The 18,179-nt window shown below is 45.9% G+C and overlaps 1 protein-coding gene across 5 annotated transcripts in view; it reads left to right on the top strand.

Moving 5' to 3' along the window:
• Positions 1-18,179, top strand: part of LOC124625799 (histone-lysine N-methyltransferase 2D-like) — a 319,652-nt gene that overhangs the window by 76,280 nt on the left and 225,193 nt on the right. For all 5 annotated transcript variants that reach the window (XM_047149255.1, XM_047149258.1, XM_047149257.1 and 2 more), the window contains exon 4: positions 3,101-3,756. In XM_047149255.1, coding sequence (XP_047005211.1) covers positions 3,101-3,756 — 656 coding nt within the window. The remainder of the gene's footprint in view (positions 1-3,100; positions 3,757-18,179) is intronic.

Below are 18,179 nucleotides of genomic sequence, written 5' to 3'. Positions count from 1 at the left end.
GGTGCATTGCAAAATCCAAATGGCATACAGAGGTATTATATATTCCTGTACCAGTAACAAATAAAGTTCTTGCTTGATCACCTGTAAGCATTGTCAGTTGTTTATATCCATATGTTGAATCAGAAACCGAAAAAACTCGACATCTGCGCAAATAACCTCGCGTTTCCACTTAGTTTGATAAGAGGTGAATATCTGGTGGGCTATTGCATTCAGAGTTCAGTAATAGATAGAAAAACGGAATTGTCGTGCTCCAGAGACTGGTTTCTTCTCAACAATAACTATTGACGAAGACCACTATGGAGCTTCAGGATCTCTTGGTTTTATAATTGTTGGCTTCCAGGTGTTCTTTAATCATTTCTTCCACCAACTATCATTGGCTGTGCAGTATTCGATAACATTTCTGAGTGATTTATGCTGCATTTCTGGTATGTGTGTGATGCTGTACCAAATGATTGGTAGGTAAATTTGAAAATTCTCGGAAAAGATCCACGTATTCCAACAAAACAAATGTAAAACTCTTTTATTCATAAACTGTCAAATGTTCTGTCTTCCACCAAATTTTGTTCTTCACTTTACTGTTAACTCTGATTCCCTGTTGCAGTTTTTGAGTACTACCACAAAAAATCCATCTTTATGACTGTGAGGTCCAATACCTCATTTGGAATCACTGTGATGTCACTTTTACTTATGTTTGACACTTCAGCAAACTTTGTTCCTCATGAGAATACAATCTCTTCGTTGCTCATGTTCACTGTTGTCATTGGGGCTCTAGTGTCTTTCCACCTTACCATAATAGCCATGCGCACAATTCTGATAACATAACAATGCATCTTGTCAAATAACTTGCATTTCTCCAATCGCTCAGTCAATAACATAACTGCTCCTTTGCTCTGGGGAGACTTAAATTTGATGTAGATTGTTTTTCCTGCTCTGCATGGGAATTTGCTGAGGCTGATCAGTTTTTACGTTGACTCGGAGGGTTTGGACTGATGCATCGGTTGGGTGGTCTACTCCCACATCGTCAGTGTTGCTGATCCGTAGAGTGCGATCTGAAGAGACATTTGCTAGGTTGTAGTTAGTACGGCCTCGTTTGATCTTTACTGTCTGTGACAATATCTCTGCCCCCTTTTCAGACAAGAAATAATATCAGAGTATACCACTGTATTGTTTCATTATTTCAAACTACTTCCATCCTTGAATTGTATTTTTGCCACTAGATAACATTGTGCAAGTCTCACAATATTTTGTTGAAGCAACTGTTAGGCATCAGGGTGTTGAACAGCTGTTTTGATGACATATTGTGTGACTTGCACAGTGTTATTCAATGGCAAATCTGATAAATGCATGTGCAACAGACCTGTTGGAAAAGCTTGAAAAGTCACACATTTCAATTCATTTAAGAGCATGATCAGTGGTCACTTTACCAATTGTGATTTTGTTTACATGCCACTTTCATGAGATCACAAATAGATCTCATGTTTAAACTCACTTTTTAGTACTTGTGCAGCTGTTTGTCATCTCTCTCTCTCTCTCTCTCTCTCCCTCTCTCTCTCTCTCTCTCTCTCTCTCTCTCTCTCTCTCTCTCTCTCTCTCTCACACACACACACACACACACACACACACACACACACACACACACAATCCTTTTTTTCTCTCTTCCCCCCTTTTCTCCTAACAGACACCTATGCGTGGGAAAACACATGTGAATAATGTAAGGAGACAAAAACACGAGCACTAAGAAGTGAGTGTAAATATGTGAGGTATTTACGATCATGTCGAACTGACATAAACAAAACCGCAATGCTGAATTTTATGCAAGAGGTGTTCGTAGTTTTTTAAAAAAAGTTGTAGTACATGAGAATAAAAAAATACCATAATAATACCATAGTTTAAGTACATTATTGGAATTTCATTTAATGATTTAGAGGAAAAGAACATATTTGCAACTTGTGCACCACCACATAGAGAGCCTAAGCAATGGCATTATCCTACATTCTCAAGCACATTAAAAAAGTTTCCTGAAAAAAGCTACGTTATCTACATTGAAATTATAGTTTTCTTGTTATCCAGCCCACTGGCATCTTCTAGTGTCATTCTTTGGTCTCTTGCAACAAAATTACATACTTGTTTTATAATCCAAGGTGATTCAAATTTTAATCTGTTCTGAATTTATCACAGTAATATCTAAAATACAGAAGTTATTTTGAATAAGTGCTTATTGTTGCCACTTTAATAACTTTCCTATGTCCATCTGAAAATGCAGTGGTGTACACAGTGATATGTAGTGTAACAGTTACACAGTAAAAAATTGAACAACCTGTGCTTTTTATATACCACACAGTGTAGAACGTTTTATTACCTGATTGAACAGTGAATCATTCTCTCTCAGTTGTGTTAATAGATAGACTTAATGTGCTATGCGTACAAAAAATTAAGAATATATATAGTGACAAACTATACAAGGAAGTAAAGACCACACTTGAAATAGCAAATATTACAGATTGCATGGACTATAATGTGCAGTATAAATAATAAATCTTGATGGCAGTACTAGAGCCAAAGTATTAATACAAGATGGTATACCATTTCATGTAATGATCTTCTCACAGCCTTTTTTGTGGTGTTGTTGATTTACTGTTAACATTTTTGTTGTGCAGATTTAAGTGGTTTGGTGACTGTGCAGACATCAGACTACAAATTCAGATGTCTATGGTTAGATCTCTTCTAGGTCTTATGGCTTGGAGGTCATGCATTTAAGATGGTCTTTTCCTCCAGCAAGGTTTAATGTGTGTGAAAATGTCAAACTACAGTGTGCTTTAGATCACGTATTATGTTGTGGGTTAGCTAATAACTAACTGGCCATGTGAACCAGATCACAGGCCAAAAGGTGGTGAGAGCTTACACCATCAGTAGGCTGTTGAAAGCACATTTTTTAGTTGTGTCATTGGCCCATCATTTGCCGATAAATGTCTGATAAACCATCATGTGACTTTGTGTTCTATGTTGCTAGTGTAGGTTTTATTTATTTAATTTGCAGTATCATTTGAACAGCTGTAAGATATGTCAATATTAATACGGAAACATTACCTCTCTTTTGCAGATTCAACAGAAGCAACAGGACTTGCAGCAGCAGAAGCAGAAGCGACTAGGAGTGGTGGAACAACACAACCACATCTTGCAGAAGGTACTCCAACAGCGCCAAGAACAGCAGCAGCTGTTACAGCAACACCAGAGCCATTTTATACAACAGCAGAAGTCGCAACAAGATCAACAGAAATCAAATCAGCAGACACTTCACCTATTATTGCGCCAGCAAGAAGGAACGGCACACAAATGGTGTGATCAGATGGATCTTCAAAAGCAGCTACCACAAGAAGAACAAACACAGCGCCAGCAGTCATGCCTCAGAGTAGAGTTGCAAAAGACACATGAGCACCAACAACAGCAAGAGCATCATAATTTGCAACCACAGTGCCAACAACAGCCATCTCAGAAGCAGGAGTTGGAGCAAGAAATGCAGAAGGATGTACAGAAAAAGGAATTCGTGCAACACGAGCAGCTGCAGCAACCACAGGAAGGCTTACCCCAAAACTCACAGCCATCATATCATGTTCACCAGCAACAGCAAACTCAGGAAAGTCACATTGTGCATAACCAGGTTTTATCAGTGCAACAGCAGCATCAGCCCCGTCATGTGTCAACTATCAGACAGCCTGGTCCAGGCCCTGGTACAAGAACACTCAGCAGTATACAAAGGTATATTCCAGTGTGTGTGTGTGTGTGTGTGTGTGTGTGTGTGTGTGTGTGTGTGTGTGTGTGTTTTGTTTGTTTTTATTTTTAAGAAAAACACAGTTTGTGATATCCATGTACTTTATGAGGATTTGTATTTAACTTCGTGACAACATCTAGTTCAGTGAGGTGATACTTCTTTCAGACTGTGATTCGCTACTGTTTGCAGTATTTTTCCTAGAGAAATAATTAAAATGTAGGAGTCAGAAGTAACTGCTGGCTCTAAGACAGGTCCTTGCCATATTCTTTTAGTGCCTGTTGTACAGTTGTGCTATTTTGGTCGATCAAGTTCTTTCTTGCTAGAAGATGTTGATATAAATTTGTAGTCACCTATAGTGGACTGATTTGTGAAGCATAGAGACATGTAACAGGAAATAGTATTCACACTAGTTGTTAAGCTCTTGCAGTTTTATTAATAAAACTACACACATTCATGTACGCCAACACCCAAAACTACAGTACAGCCCCACTGCCTTAGCGAGAGTGACTATAGATTATTTATTATTGAAAGCAGTTACCTGAGGCGATGGAAGTGGGGAGGGGGTAGGTAAAGAAGTGCAAGACAAGAGGGATGGTGAAGTAGAATGAGACAAGGCTTTTGACAGATTACTCAATGGCTGCATAACAAGTCAAAAGGGGTGAGATGTGTAAAGGTAAGGTCAGGCAGTACGAAACAGGTTAGTGGAGATTTAGGCCATGGTGATTGCGAGAGTGCAGGATATCCTGGAGAGACAATTTCTACCTGCGTAGTTCAGAGAAACTTCTGCTGGAAGAGGGTATCCAAAGTGCTTGCAAAGTGAAGCAGTAGGTGAAGTCATTTGTGTGTGGTGTGCAGCATTTTTGACAACTGGATAATCAAGTTTGCAGTTCCCCAAAGTTTTGCAGTGGCCACTTGTGTGAGTAGATAATTGGTTTCTTGTAACACCCACACAGAGTGCTGTGCAGTGATTACAGATAGCTGATGTATAATACGGCTGCTTTTACATGTGGCGATGCCTTTTATTGGGTAAGAAATACCTGTGACTGGACTGTGGTAGGAGATGATGGATAGGCATTTTAATAACTGTCTAGTGCAGAGTTCTGCTTTTCCTGGTACAGATAAGGTCTGTGATTGCTGTGTTTGGGTGCAGGATGAGTTGGTGATCCTTCGTTCACAGCTCCAGTCAATACTGGCTGTGGTCATGCAGCTTGAGACTGTTTCCAGCAGGCATAAGTGTGGAAGCCTGGCTGTGGGGATGCAAGGGGCATCATGCACATCCCATGTGTCACCTGCTAGGTCCACTACTGTGGCCACCCTGGATGCTGCTCACATTGAGGGTGATCAAGTGGTCTAGTGAGAGGTTCCAGGGTATGATGGGCAGCAAAACATGTTCCAGGTTCCAGTAAAGGCCTTCCCAGTCCATCTGATGAAGAGGTTTCAGGCACTATCTGTGACTGATAAGGCCCTGAACCAGGTGCCGCCGTTTGTCCTGTTTCAGAGAAAGATTCTCAGCCTGCAAAGTCTGGGCATTCACAGAGGGGTGGTTAATGGTAGTTGGGAGCTCGAGTGTTAGGCATGTAATGGAGCCCCTTAGGAACGTGGCTGTCAAGAAGGGGAAGAAATCTGGTGGACACACTGTGTGCATACCGAGGGGAGTCATCCCAAATATGTAACAAGTCCTTTTGGATTACGTGAAGAACACAGAGTGCAGCCAACTGCAGTTAGTGGCTTATGTCAGTACTAATGATGTGTGTTGCTTTGGATTGGAAGAGTTCCTTTCTGGTTCCTAGCAGCCAGTCTTGCTTGAGAGATGAAGGCAGGGCTCACGATGTTTAGTATTGCCAATAGGATGGATTGTGGACCTTTGTTACAGAGCTGAGTGGAGGACCTGAATGAGTGACTCAGATAGTTCAACTGTGTAGGCTGCAGACTCCTTGACTTGTGCCATAGTGTGGTGGGGTATTATGTTCTTCTCCGTATGTCAGGGGTCCAGTACATGCAGGACATGGGTACACCATTAGTAGGGGCTGCGTGGAGAGGACTGGGTGGTTTTTAAGGGTGGAGGGTCTTGGGAAAGAACAAAAAGGGCATCAGTTTCAAAGAGTGCAGGGCAAACAGAGAACGAGGGTAGACCTAAGAATCACAGGTATTACAGTATTAAATTATTGTAGCTGTGTTGGGAAAGAGACAGAGCTCAAAAGCACTTATAGAAATCCCTGATGCTCAAATCCTTATAGATACTCAAAACTGGCTAAAGCTGGATATAAGTTCAACCAAAATGTTTACAAAGAACGGAATGGTGTTCAGAAAGGGTAGACTAATTGCAGTTGTTGGTGGCGTGTTTGTTGATGTTAGAAGTAGTCTATCTTGAGGTGAAATTGAAGTTTGGTAGTTCCTGCAAGTTAATATGAGTAGAGATTATACTTAACAACCAGAATAAATTATTAATTGTTTCATTTTACTGACCCCATAATCAGATGATACAGTTGCTGAAAAGTTCAAACAAAACTTGAATATTGTCTCAAATAGGTACCCCACTCGTACAGTTTTGGATTGTTGGTGACTTCAATCTATCCTTGATATTTTGGTGAAAATACATGTTCAAAACTGAGGGTGGCATAAAACAGTGTCTGAAATTGTACAAAATGCTTTGTATGAAAATTATATGACCAATTAGTCAAGGAGTCAACTTAAAGTGTAATTAAGAAGTCAACTTAAAATGTAAGTGGTTGCTAAAACGTACATGACCTCATAGCAATGAATATCCTAAGCAAATAGGATCATTATGATGGATACACAGCTTGGTGACCACAAGCCCATTGCACCGAGTCTGAATACTGTAATACACAATTAAATATATACAATTATTTAATTGGATAGATAAAAAATCTGCTCTCCAAGCGGCGGCAGAACACACACATAAAAGACTGTTGTGATTGGTAAGCTTTTGGAGCCAGTGGTTCCTTCTTCAGGCTGAAAGGTTGAAGGGGGAAGGAAGAAGGGTGAAGAAAAAGGACTGGAGAGGTCTAAGAAAAGAGGTAGATTTTGGGAAAGTCACCAGGAACTGCAGGTCAGAGTAAACTTACCGTATGGGATGAGAAGGAAAGACTGATCTACCCCTTTTCCTAGACCTCTCCAGTCCTTTTCCTTCACTCTTTTGCCTTCCCCTTCAACCCTTATGCCTGAAGAAGGTGTCACTGGCTCTGAAAGCTTGCCAATCACAGGTCTTTTGACACACACACACACACACACACACACACACAGATAAAATTCGCTTGTCATCTTCGTAAGAGACAGCTTCCATTCCTTCTGAATTAACTATGTCACTATATAGGCATAAATCAGATGTGAAGTAAATTCAAAGAAATTGTTTGGTAGAAGTTGAGAAATTTATACCAAGTAAATTAATAGGTGACAAAGCTGATACTCTATTGTACATAAAACAAGTCAGAACACTGTTGCAGAAGCAATGAAAAAGCATGCCAAATTTAAAAGAATACAAAATCCCCAAGATTGGCTAAGTTTTATGGAAGCTCAAAATTTTAAAGGAGTCGAGTGTGGGATGCATTTAATAATTTCCACAACAGAACTGTCTTGAAATCTGGTAAAAAAATACAAACAGATTCTGATCATATGTAAAATATACCAGCTGCAAGGTAAATTAATATCCCCCTGCAGGTCAGAGATTAGAATAGGCTGAGGTATTCCTGCCTGTCATAAGAGGCAACTAAAAGGAGTCTCTCACTTTTTGCCCTTTATGTGATTGTCCCCTGTCATGTTTGACCTCCATTTTTCAAAATTTCACGAAGAGCAATCCAATTGGGGAAGGGTGCCTTACATGGTGCATTGTGTCCATCGTGCATTGAGATCTTTAGCCCATTTTCTCGTTGTCGCACTGCAGTCCAGCTCATTCTCCATCTCTTGGATGTGGACACTTTCTTGGGTGCATTTTCCACCATGCACTACGCAGTGTCGCTTTTTGTGCCAATGATGACCATGGACTTCTATGCACCTCATATCCAGCATCATAGCCAGTCTGTTGTGGTGAGGCTGCCATGTACCCTGTTAGTTGTAGCCCCCCTGACAATACAGGAATCTCTCTGCTGATGCCTGGATGTATACCAAGGAGTAGATATCTGTCACCCTGGGGCATTGGGACTCTCGGCAAAGGACAACCTGCCAGGTGACTTTTGCTGCGGCTGTGTGGTGCCCGTGGGGAGGGCCGCTGGTCGGAGTGGGTGGCATCAGGGCGGATGACGCGCAATGAAGTGTACCACGTCATCACTTGCTGGTGATCAAACACCAGCAGTTTCTAAGTGTTCCAAGTCTCAGTACAATCTAAGAAAGTATGTCCTTAAATCATTTTCCTTCCTGGCCACACCATGGGAGGAACACCAGGCTAAGGATGGCTGTGAACCTTATTCATCTCAGTACGTCATATGTATGAGTGATGGGGACTCCTTTGTTTCGATGAAGCCACAGTTTTTTGTAGAGCATTTAGAAGACAAGTTTGGGGAGGTGGAGGGCATGTCCAAAATGCAATATGGGTCAGTCTTGATAAAAAACAGCTTCCTCTGACCAGTCACGGGCATTAATCGCTTGTAACAAGTTGGGGGATGTTTCTGTCACCATCACACCACATAAGAGCTTAAATATGGTCCAGGGTATTATATTCCAGAGGGACCTTCTTTGGCAGTCTGACGACGATTTGCACACCAATTTAGAGCAGTTAGGAGTTCATTTCGTGCGACGCATCCATCAGGGTCCGAGAGATAATCGGGTTGCCACTAGTGCCTTCATCTTGGCCTTCGAGGGTGACATCTTACCCGAGAAGGTCAAGGTGATGGTCTACCGCTGTGATGTCAAGCCATATACCCCTCCCCCCATGCGATGCTTTAAGTGCTGGAAGTGTGTCCATGTCTTCCTGTTGTGCTTCCAGTGTCACATGTTGAAATTGTGGACGTCCATCACATCCCAATACTCCATACACCCTGCCTCCCATCTTTGTCAACTGCAGAGAGCATCATTCAGCTTGTTCGCCAGGCTGCAGGATTTTACAGAAAGAGAGGAAAATCATGGAATAAAAGACCCTGGACCGGCTGACTTCCACTGAGGCTAAGAGAAAATACGAGTGCCTATATCCTGTGGCTATGACCTCCTCATACGCCACCACTACAAGAGCAGTTTTAGCCCCATCAGTTCCACGAATTCCAGTCGGCTCTCAGATCCAGAAGGCTACACCTGCCCCCTTGATGGTGGGGGCACACTTCCTCCCCTGTTGCTCCCGCACCACCTACCTCGGGAGCACTGCCCCCCAACCATCAGGGACAGCAGTCCCCTCTTCTCAGCCAGAGAAGTGTAAGTATTCTTCAGCTCCTCTTGCTAGGAAGGGGTCTATTGGGTCACTCCCTTCCCAGGTTTCTGCTAGTGGGAAAGATAATGCCTGCCAGTGGCTGAAGTGCCCAAAAGCTGGTCGTAGGGCTTCACGATCATCCTCAGTCCCAGAGACTGAATCAGTGAAGCCCACACAGCCAGAGCAACCCAAGGAGCAGTGAGAAAAGTCCAAAAAGAAGACCCTTAAGACCAAGGAAATTGCAGTGGCACCCACACGACCGCTATCTACAAGCTCTGCGTCTGGGGGTAGGGTGGAGATTCTGGTGTCCGCTGAGGACCTAGATCTCACTGGACCCTCAGAAACAATGGATATAGATTGCTCAGGCAATAAGTTGGTGGCAGCAGGCGACTCTGAAGCGTAAACTGCCTCATTTGAATGTTTCATACCTTCCCAGTCTCACGATGTCATCCTTTAGTGTAATTACGGCGGTTTTATCCACTGCCTGGTTGAGCTATGGCAACTCTTAAGCTTTACACCTGCTTTCTGCATTGCCCTCCAGGAAATCTGGTTCCCAGCAATGCAGACCCCTGCCCTCCATGGCTATAAGGGATATTACAGCAACCGTAGTGACTATAATCGAGTGTCGGGTGGAGTTTGCGTTTACATCCTAAACTCAGTCCATAGTGAAACTACATTCAGTCTGTAATGAAACTGTGCCCCTTCAGATGCCTCTCGAAGTTGTGGCTGTCAGGATAAGGATGATGCAGGAAATAACGGTCTGCATTGTATATCTTCCTCCAGATGATGCAATACCCCTGAATGTATTAGCTGCACTGATTGATCAACTCCCCAAAACGTTTCCTACTTTTGGGAGATTTTAGTGCCCATAACCCCTTGGGGGTGGCACTGTGCGTACTGGCCGAGGCAGAGATGTCGAAACTTTACTGTCTCAGTTCGACCTCTGCCTCTTAAATACTGGGGCTGGCACACATTTAATTGTGGCTTGTGGTAGTTACTAAGCCATTGATTTATCCATTTACAGCCCAGGACTTCTCTCATCTATCCACTGGAGAGCACATGACAACCTGTGTGGCAGTGACCACTTCCCCATCTTCCTGTTACTGCCTCGGCATCAGGCCCACAGATGCCTGCCCAGATGGGCTTTAAACAAGGCAGGCTGGGAACTTTCACCTCTGCGGTCACCGTTGACTCTCCTCAGCATCGATGTGATGGTTGAGCAGGTGACACCAACAATCGTTACTGTGGCAGAAAATGTGATCCCTCGCACTTTAGGGTTCCGCCTGCGAAAGGCGGTCCCTTGGTGGTCGCCAGAAGTTGCTGAGGCAATTAAGGAGTGTCGGCAAGCTCTACAGCGGCATAAGTGGCACCCTTCCATGGAGCACCTCATAGCCTTCAAGCGGCTCTGTGCCAGCATTCAACAGCTTACCAAAAGACGGAAGCAGGAGTGTTGGGAGAGATGCATCTCGACCGTTGGGTGCCATACGTCACCTTCCCAAGTCTGGACGAAGATCAGACGTCTTTTTGGGTACCAGACCCCAACAGGTGTGTCCCTGGCATTAACATCAATGGCGTGTTATCTAACAACGCAGACGCGATTGCTGAGTACTATGCTCAAGCCTCTGCGTTGGAAAACTACCCCCCATCCTTTCGCACCCTCAAACGGCGGATGGAAAGGAAAGCCCTCTCATTTGCTACATGCCACAGTGAACAGTATAACGCCCCATTTACAGAGTTGGAGCTCCTCAGTGCCCTTGCACATTGCCCCGACACAGCTCCTGCGCCAGATCGGATCCACGGTCAGATGATTAAACATCTCTCATCTGACTACCAGCAACATCTCCTAGTCATCTTCAGTCGGATCTGGTGCAATGGCGTCTTTCTATCACAGTGGGAGAGCACTATCATTCCAGTGCTTAAACCCGGTAAAAACCCACTTGATGTGGATAGCTATCAGCCCATCAGCCTCACCAACATTCTATGTAAGCTACTAGAACGTATGGCATGTCGGGGGTTGGGTTGGGTCAGGCCCTGGAGTCACGTGGCCTACTGGCTCCGTATCAGGGCAGCTTCTGCCAGGATCGCTCTACCATTGATAATCTTGTGTCCCTTGAGTCTGTCATCCGATCAGCCTTTTTCAGATGCCAAAACCTGGTTGCCATCCTTTTTGATTTACAAAAAGCATATGATACGACCTGGCGACATCATATCCTTGCCACATTATATGAGTGGGGTCTCTGAGGCCCGCTCCTGATTTTTTATCCAAAATTTCCTGTCACTTCGTGCTTTCCATGTCCAAATTGGTGCCTCCCATAGTTCCCCCATATCCAAGAGAATGGGGTCCCGCAGGGCTCTGTATTGAGTGAATGTCTATTTTTAGTGGCCATTAATGGTCTAGCAGCAGATGTAGGGCCGTCCGTCTCATCTTCTCTGTATGCAAACAACTTCTGGATTTCGTACTGCTCCACCAGTAGTGGTGTTGCTGAGCGGCGCATACAGGGAGCCATCCACAAGGCGCAGTCATAGGCTCCAGCCCACTGTTTCCAGATTTCGGCCGCAAAGTCGTTTGTTATGCACTTCTGGGAGCGTCGTACCATTCATCCGGAACCGGAACTTTACCTTAATGACAATCCACTCACTGTAGTGGACACACATCAATTCTTAGGACTGGCTTTTGACTCCTGATTGTCTTGGCTTTCTCACCTCCTTCAGCTTGAGCAGAAGTGCTGGCAGCACCTCAATGCCCTCCACTGCCTGAGCAACACCAACTGGGGTTCAGATCGCTCTATGCTGCTGCAGCTTTACCGAGCCATTGTTCAATTCCGCCTTAACTATGGGAGTCTGGTTTATGGTTCGGCAGCACCCTAAGTGTTGTGTTTACTTGACCCAGTGCACCACTGTGGTGTTCTCCTAGCGACAGGAGCTTTTAGGACGAGTCCAGTGGTCAGCGTCCTGGTGGAGGTCGGAGTCCCTCCATTGCAGGTTAGGCATGCGCAGTTGCTCTCCAGTGAAATTGCACATGTTTGTAGTCCTTCTTCGCATCTGAATTACTCTCTCATTTTACCGCCCACGGTGGTTCATCTCCCACATTGGCGGCCCAGGTCAGGGCTTACAATTGCAGTTCGTGTGTGATCCCTTCTCTATGAACTGGAGTCCTTGCTTTTACCACCTATACTTGAGGTTCATTCACGAACACCTCCGTGGTGTACATCTAGGCCGCGGCTTCGTCTGGACCTTTCACATGGCCCTAAGGACTCAGTTAACCCTGCGACTCTCCGCTGTCACTTCATATCGATTCTCGACATGTACCGGGGCCATGAAGTGGTTTACACCCATGGCTCGATGGCTGATGGTCACGTTGGCTTTGCCTATGTTCATGGAGGACATATTGAACAGCACTCCATGCCAGATGGCTGCAGTGTTTACACTGCAGAGCTTTTGGCCACATCTCGTGCTTTTGAGCACATCCGCTGATGCCCAGGCAAGTCATTTTTTCTTTGTACTGTCTCCTTGAGCAGCCTACAAGCTATCAACCAGTGCTACCCTCGTCATCCTGTGGTAGTGACCATCCAGGAGTCCATTTATGGCCTAGAATGGTAGAGTCGTTTGGTGGTGTTTGTGTGGACTCCAGGTCACGTCGGAATCCCAGGCAACGAACTTGTCGACGGGCTACACAGAAACCGACTTCTCTGAAACTGAACTGCATTCAGTATTACGCTGCAAGGTTTTGCGGCTTTGGGAGACGGAATGGCATAACCTCAGTACGTACAAGCTGCATGCCATTAAGGAAACTATGAATGTGTGGAAGACCTCTGTGTGCGCCTCTCGCAGGGACTTTATTGTTCTTTGTCGGCTCCGCATTGGCCATACTAGGCCGACACATGGTTACCTCCTCCGTCGTGAGGACCCACCTTGGCTCACGAATGACGGTCATCCATCTCTTGCTGGACTGCTCACTTTTAACCGCTCTGCAGCTGCCTTTTAATTTTCCCAGCACCCTACCTTAGGTGTCAGGTGTCAAAGCCTCAACAGCAGCTTTAGTTTTATGTTTCATTTGTGAGGGTGATTTTATCATTTGCTCTAAGTTTTAGCACATGTCCTTTGTCTCTATGTGTCCTCCACCATAGTGCTGTCAGGGTGGAGGTTTTAAAGTGTTTCAGAGAGGCTGGCTTTTCCTTTTTTACTCTCATGGTCAGTTAGCCATAGTAACCTGCTTTCTTGTTTTAACCTCTTCTACCTGTTTCTTGCATCTTTGTGGTTTTCTTGTCCCCTTTTGTCCATTTAAGTGTTTGCTGCCCTTCAGTCGTTGTTCTGATTTTTCCTTCCACTCTGTTTTGTGTTGTAAGTCTCATTATCTTATTCTCACCTATGTGGCATTGTTTCCTTCAGAAAAAGGGACCGATGACCTCGTAGTTTGGTCCTTCCCCCCCTCTTTTAAACCAGCCAACCAACCATAAATCAAGACCTTCACTGTGTGATAGTGATGGTAATATTACTGATGATAGTGGCTCTACGGCGGAGTTACTAAATACATTTTTCTGAAAGTCTTTCACCAAGCGATGCAAAGTAAACATTCCAGAGTTCAAATCAAGAAGAGCTGACAACATGAGTAACTTTGGAAGTAGATACACTCGATGTAGCGAAGCAGTTCAAATCACTTAATAAACAAAAGACTTCTGGTTCAGATTGTATACCAATTAAATTCCTTTCAGAGTATGCCGATATGATAGTTCCATACTTAGCAGTCATGTATAACTGTTCACTTGATTGAAGATCCGTACCTGAAAAATTGCACAGGTCACACCATTACAGAACCCCCCAGGGGGTCCACAACTCTTTTGTGGATACGTGCGTAGCGAGCACGGGACCCCGAGCTAATGTGGCCCTCCTTCCTTTCCGGGCTGCATACCCTCCCTTTCCGCATCCTTCCCCGTCCCCCATCTTCGCCCCCCCCCCCTCACCTCTAGCTCTTTCCTTCCCTTTCTCCCCCTCTGGGAGTATGGTTTGTGCCTACGTCCGGAGACGGACGCTCGAAACTGTTACAAATTCCTTGCTTTCTATACTTGCAAGTCTTCGTCCTTCCTCTGTCCTTCTCTTTTCCTTCCCTCTTCTCTTTGCCCTTTTCTCCGCTGCGGCGTTTGAGACCCCTCTTCTTTCCTTTCCCTTTCTATTTTTTCCTCCCTGTGCGTGTCTGAAGGCCGACCCATGCGCTTCCATGCGTAGCCGGTGATGAGGTAACGCGTAATTCCCCGCCCCGGGTAGACAGGTAGGACACGTACGTACCCCCTGGTAACGGCTAGGCCCAGGGAGGGGTGATTACCCGAGCTGATACCTTCCGAAAGTGCCGATTGGTCCCTCCGTCCGTTTGTCGGGAGGTGTGACCTGAGGTGTGAACAATCACCTAAGGCGGGAGTGCCCTCAGAGAGGGCCCCCACAAGGGAGGAGCGCGCCATCGGAGACGCCGGTAATCATGGGGGATTCTTCCGCAATGGTTTCCTCACTGTGTCTGCTCACAAGCGTAAGTTCACTGAGTCTCGGCCACAGACAGTTCTTCCATCGTTGCCACAGTTCCTTGTTGTTTCTCGGTCTGACGAAGGTCACGATTTCTCCACGGTCAACCCTTTCATTATTCAGAAAGGTGTCGATGCAGTTGCAGGTCCTGTAAAGTCTTGTTCCAGATTACGGAATGGCACCCTGCTGTTAGAAACAGTCAGTGGCCTCCAGGCACAAAAATTGCTGCGTACCTCACTACTACACACCTTCACTGTCCGGGTGGAACCGCACCGTACATTAAATTCCTCGCGTGGAGTCGTTTATACACGCTCCCTCGATGGATTGTCTGACGAAGAAATTCAGCACTACCTGTCTGACCAGGGCGTAACGGCTGTTCATAGGGTTATGAAAAGGGTTGAGACGAACATCATTCCAACCCGCACTGTCTTCTTGACCTTTGACAAAGTTCAACTCCCATCGGAAATCAAAGCAGGCTATGAGATAATTTTCGTTCGCCCTTACGTCCCAAACCCTACGCGTTGCTATAGGTGTCAGCGGTTCAATCACACCAGCCAGTACTGTTCCCATCCGGCCAAATGTGTTACGTGTGGCAAGGATGCCCATGAGGGTGCTTGTCCACCTCCATCCCCTCGCTGCATCAACTGTATGGGTGACCACGCTGCTTCCTCTCGAGATTGCCCCGTTTTTAAGGACGAAAAGCTCATCCAGGAAATTAGGGTGAAGGAAAAGGTGTCGACCTTTGCTGCTCGAAAATTATTCACCAGTCGACAGCCCACCGTGCCTCAGACAGGAAAATACAGCACTGTCCTTGCTTCTCCTCGGCCAACAAAGGAGGCGGCCACGCAGACTTGCGACCTCACCTTTATTGCCACGGTCGTCAGATCGGCCAGTGCCAAGATCGCCCGTTCAACCTCACCACTTTCGCCTGCCCACTCTCTGGCTCACCCTTCGTCGGGTTCTGCTAAATCTCGAGCCCAAAAGTCAGACACCAAGACTTCGAAAAAAGAGCATACTCGTGAAGAGTTTTTACGTACAGCAACTTCCCAACCATCGGTTCCTCCTTCCTCTAAACATCACACTTCCAAGAAGGCTACAAAGAAACCCAGTTCCTCTCCTTCTCCACCAAGGTGTGTCCCATCTACAGCACCACCTGACGGAAATCGCCCTCGGCCGTCTTCTGTGTCGCCGAGGCGCACTGCTGGCGGCCGATCAACCGGCTGATCGCTGGTGGCAGGAGCTGCTCCTAACCAACCTATGGATCGGGATCTTCTGCCTTCGGCTGAATGCCATTTCATGCTGGCGGTCGCAAGCTCTGAGCAGTCATTGAGTTGACAGTGACCTTGGTCACATTCCTCCATTTTCTGTTCACCCTATGTCCATTATCCACTGGAATATCCGTGGTATTCAAGCCAGTCAGGATGAATTGTCGATCCTCTTACGGTCCTACTCGCCGGTCATCTTCTGTCTTCAGGAAACAAAGCTGCGTCCCCAAGACCACTTTGTTCTCCCTCATTTTCAGTCCGTCCGATGTGATCTCCCCTCTGTTGAAGGGACTCCAGCCCATGGTGGACTCATGATTCTTCTCCATGAAACTCTCCATTATCACCCAATCCGTTTAAACACTTCCTTCCAAGCTGTCGCCGTCCGTCTTTCCCTTTCCGGATACACGTTCTCTCTTTGTACTGTATACATTCCATCGTCCACACCAATGGCACGAGCTGATCTCCTTCATCTTCTTGGTCAGCTACCACCCCCCCTATTTACTGGTTGGGGACTTCAATCTACATCTACATCTACATTGATACTCCGCAAGCCACCCAACGGTATATGGCGGAGGGCACTTTACGTGCCACTGTCATTACCTCCCTTTCCTGTTCCAGTCGCGTATGGTTCGCGGGAAGAACGACTGTCTGAAAGCCTCCGTGCGCGCTCTAATCTCTCTAATTTTACATTCGTGATCTCCTCGGGAGGTATAAGTAGGGGGAAGCAATATATTCGATACCTCATCCAGAAACGCACCCTCTCGAAACCTGGCGAGCAAGCTACACCGCGATGCAGAGCGCCTCTCTTGCAGAGTCTGCCACTTGAGTTTATTAAACATCTCCGTAACGCTATCACGGTTACCAAATAACCCTGTGACGAAATGCGCCGCTCTTCTTTGGATCTTCTCTATCTCCTCCGTCAGACCGATCTGGTACGGATCCCACACTGATGAGCAATACTCAAGTATAGGTCGAACGAGTGTTTTGTAAGCCACCTCCTTTGTTGATGGACTACATTTTCTAAGCACTCTCCCAATGAATCTCAACCTGGTACCCGCCTTACCAACAATTAATTTTATATGATCATTCCCACTTCAAATCGTTCCGCACGCATACTCCCAGATATTTTACAGAAGTAACTGCTACCAGTGTTTGTTCCGCTATCATATAATCATACAATAAAGGATCCTTCTTTCTATGTATTCGCAATACATTACATTACAATGCCCACCACCTGCTTTGGGGATCTCCACATCCTTGTCCACGTGGCTCACTATTGTTAGATGTCTTCCACTAAGCGGATCTAGTTTGCCTCAACACTGGGGTCCCTACATTTTTGTCTGCCTCCACGACAAATTTATCTCATTTGGACCTTGCGGTCGGTACTGTTCCGTTAGCTCGGCGCTTCGAATGGTTCGCCCTTGATGATACACACTCAAGTGACCACTTTCCATGTGTCCTTAGACTGCAGCCTCAACTGCCCTACATGCGCCCGCGACGCTGGAAGTTTGCCCAAGCTGATTGGACACTTTTTTCGTCTCTAGTGACATTCGATGACCGTCATTTTCCCAGCGTCGATGATGAGGTCACACATATTACCGACGTTATTGTTTCAGCTGCGGAACGTTCAATACCACGCACCTCCGAATTGCCCCGGCGCCCCCCAGTTCCTTGGTGGAACGAGGCATGCCGTGATGCAATACGTGAGCGGCGACGTGCTCTCCGCGTTTTCCGCCACCATCCTACTTTGGCTAACTGTCTCCGCTATAAGCAGTTCCGAGCGCGATGCCGTCGTGTCATCCGCGATAGCAAGAAGGCAAGCTGGAAATTCTTTATTAGCTCATTTAACACCTTCACTCCCTCCTCGGAAGTTTGGAGTTGGCTTCGACGGTTCTCAGGTGCGCCTAGTTTCTCCCCGGTCTCGGGGCTCACTGTCGCGCATGACACTTTAGTGGACCCCGTCGCAATTTCTAACTCGTTGGGTCAGCACTTTGCTGAGATCTCGAGCTCTTCAAATTACCCGCCAGCATTTCTCCCGAAGAAATGTGCAGCGGAAGTGCGACCTCTTGCTTTTTCCTCTCAAAATCGCGAAAGCTACAATACTGTTTTCTCCAAGCGGGAACTACAACATGCACTCTCTTCTTCTCGCTCCTCCGCCCCAGGACCGGATGGTATCCACGTCCAAATGTTGCTGCATTTATCAACCCATAGTCTGCGTTACCTCCTTCACCTTTATAATCGAATTTGGACCGACAGTACTTTTCCCAGATGATGGCGGGAA

The sequence above is a fragment of the Schistocerca americana genome, chromosome 8 (genome assembly GCF_021461395.2).
Source record: "Schistocerca americana isolate TAMUIC-IGC-003095 chromosome 8, iqSchAmer2.1, whole genome shotgun sequence".
Taxonomy (NCBI): Eukaryota; Metazoa; Arthropoda; class Insecta; order Orthoptera; family Acrididae; genus Schistocerca; species Schistocerca americana.
This window is presented reverse-complemented; position numbering and strand designations above follow the sequence as displayed.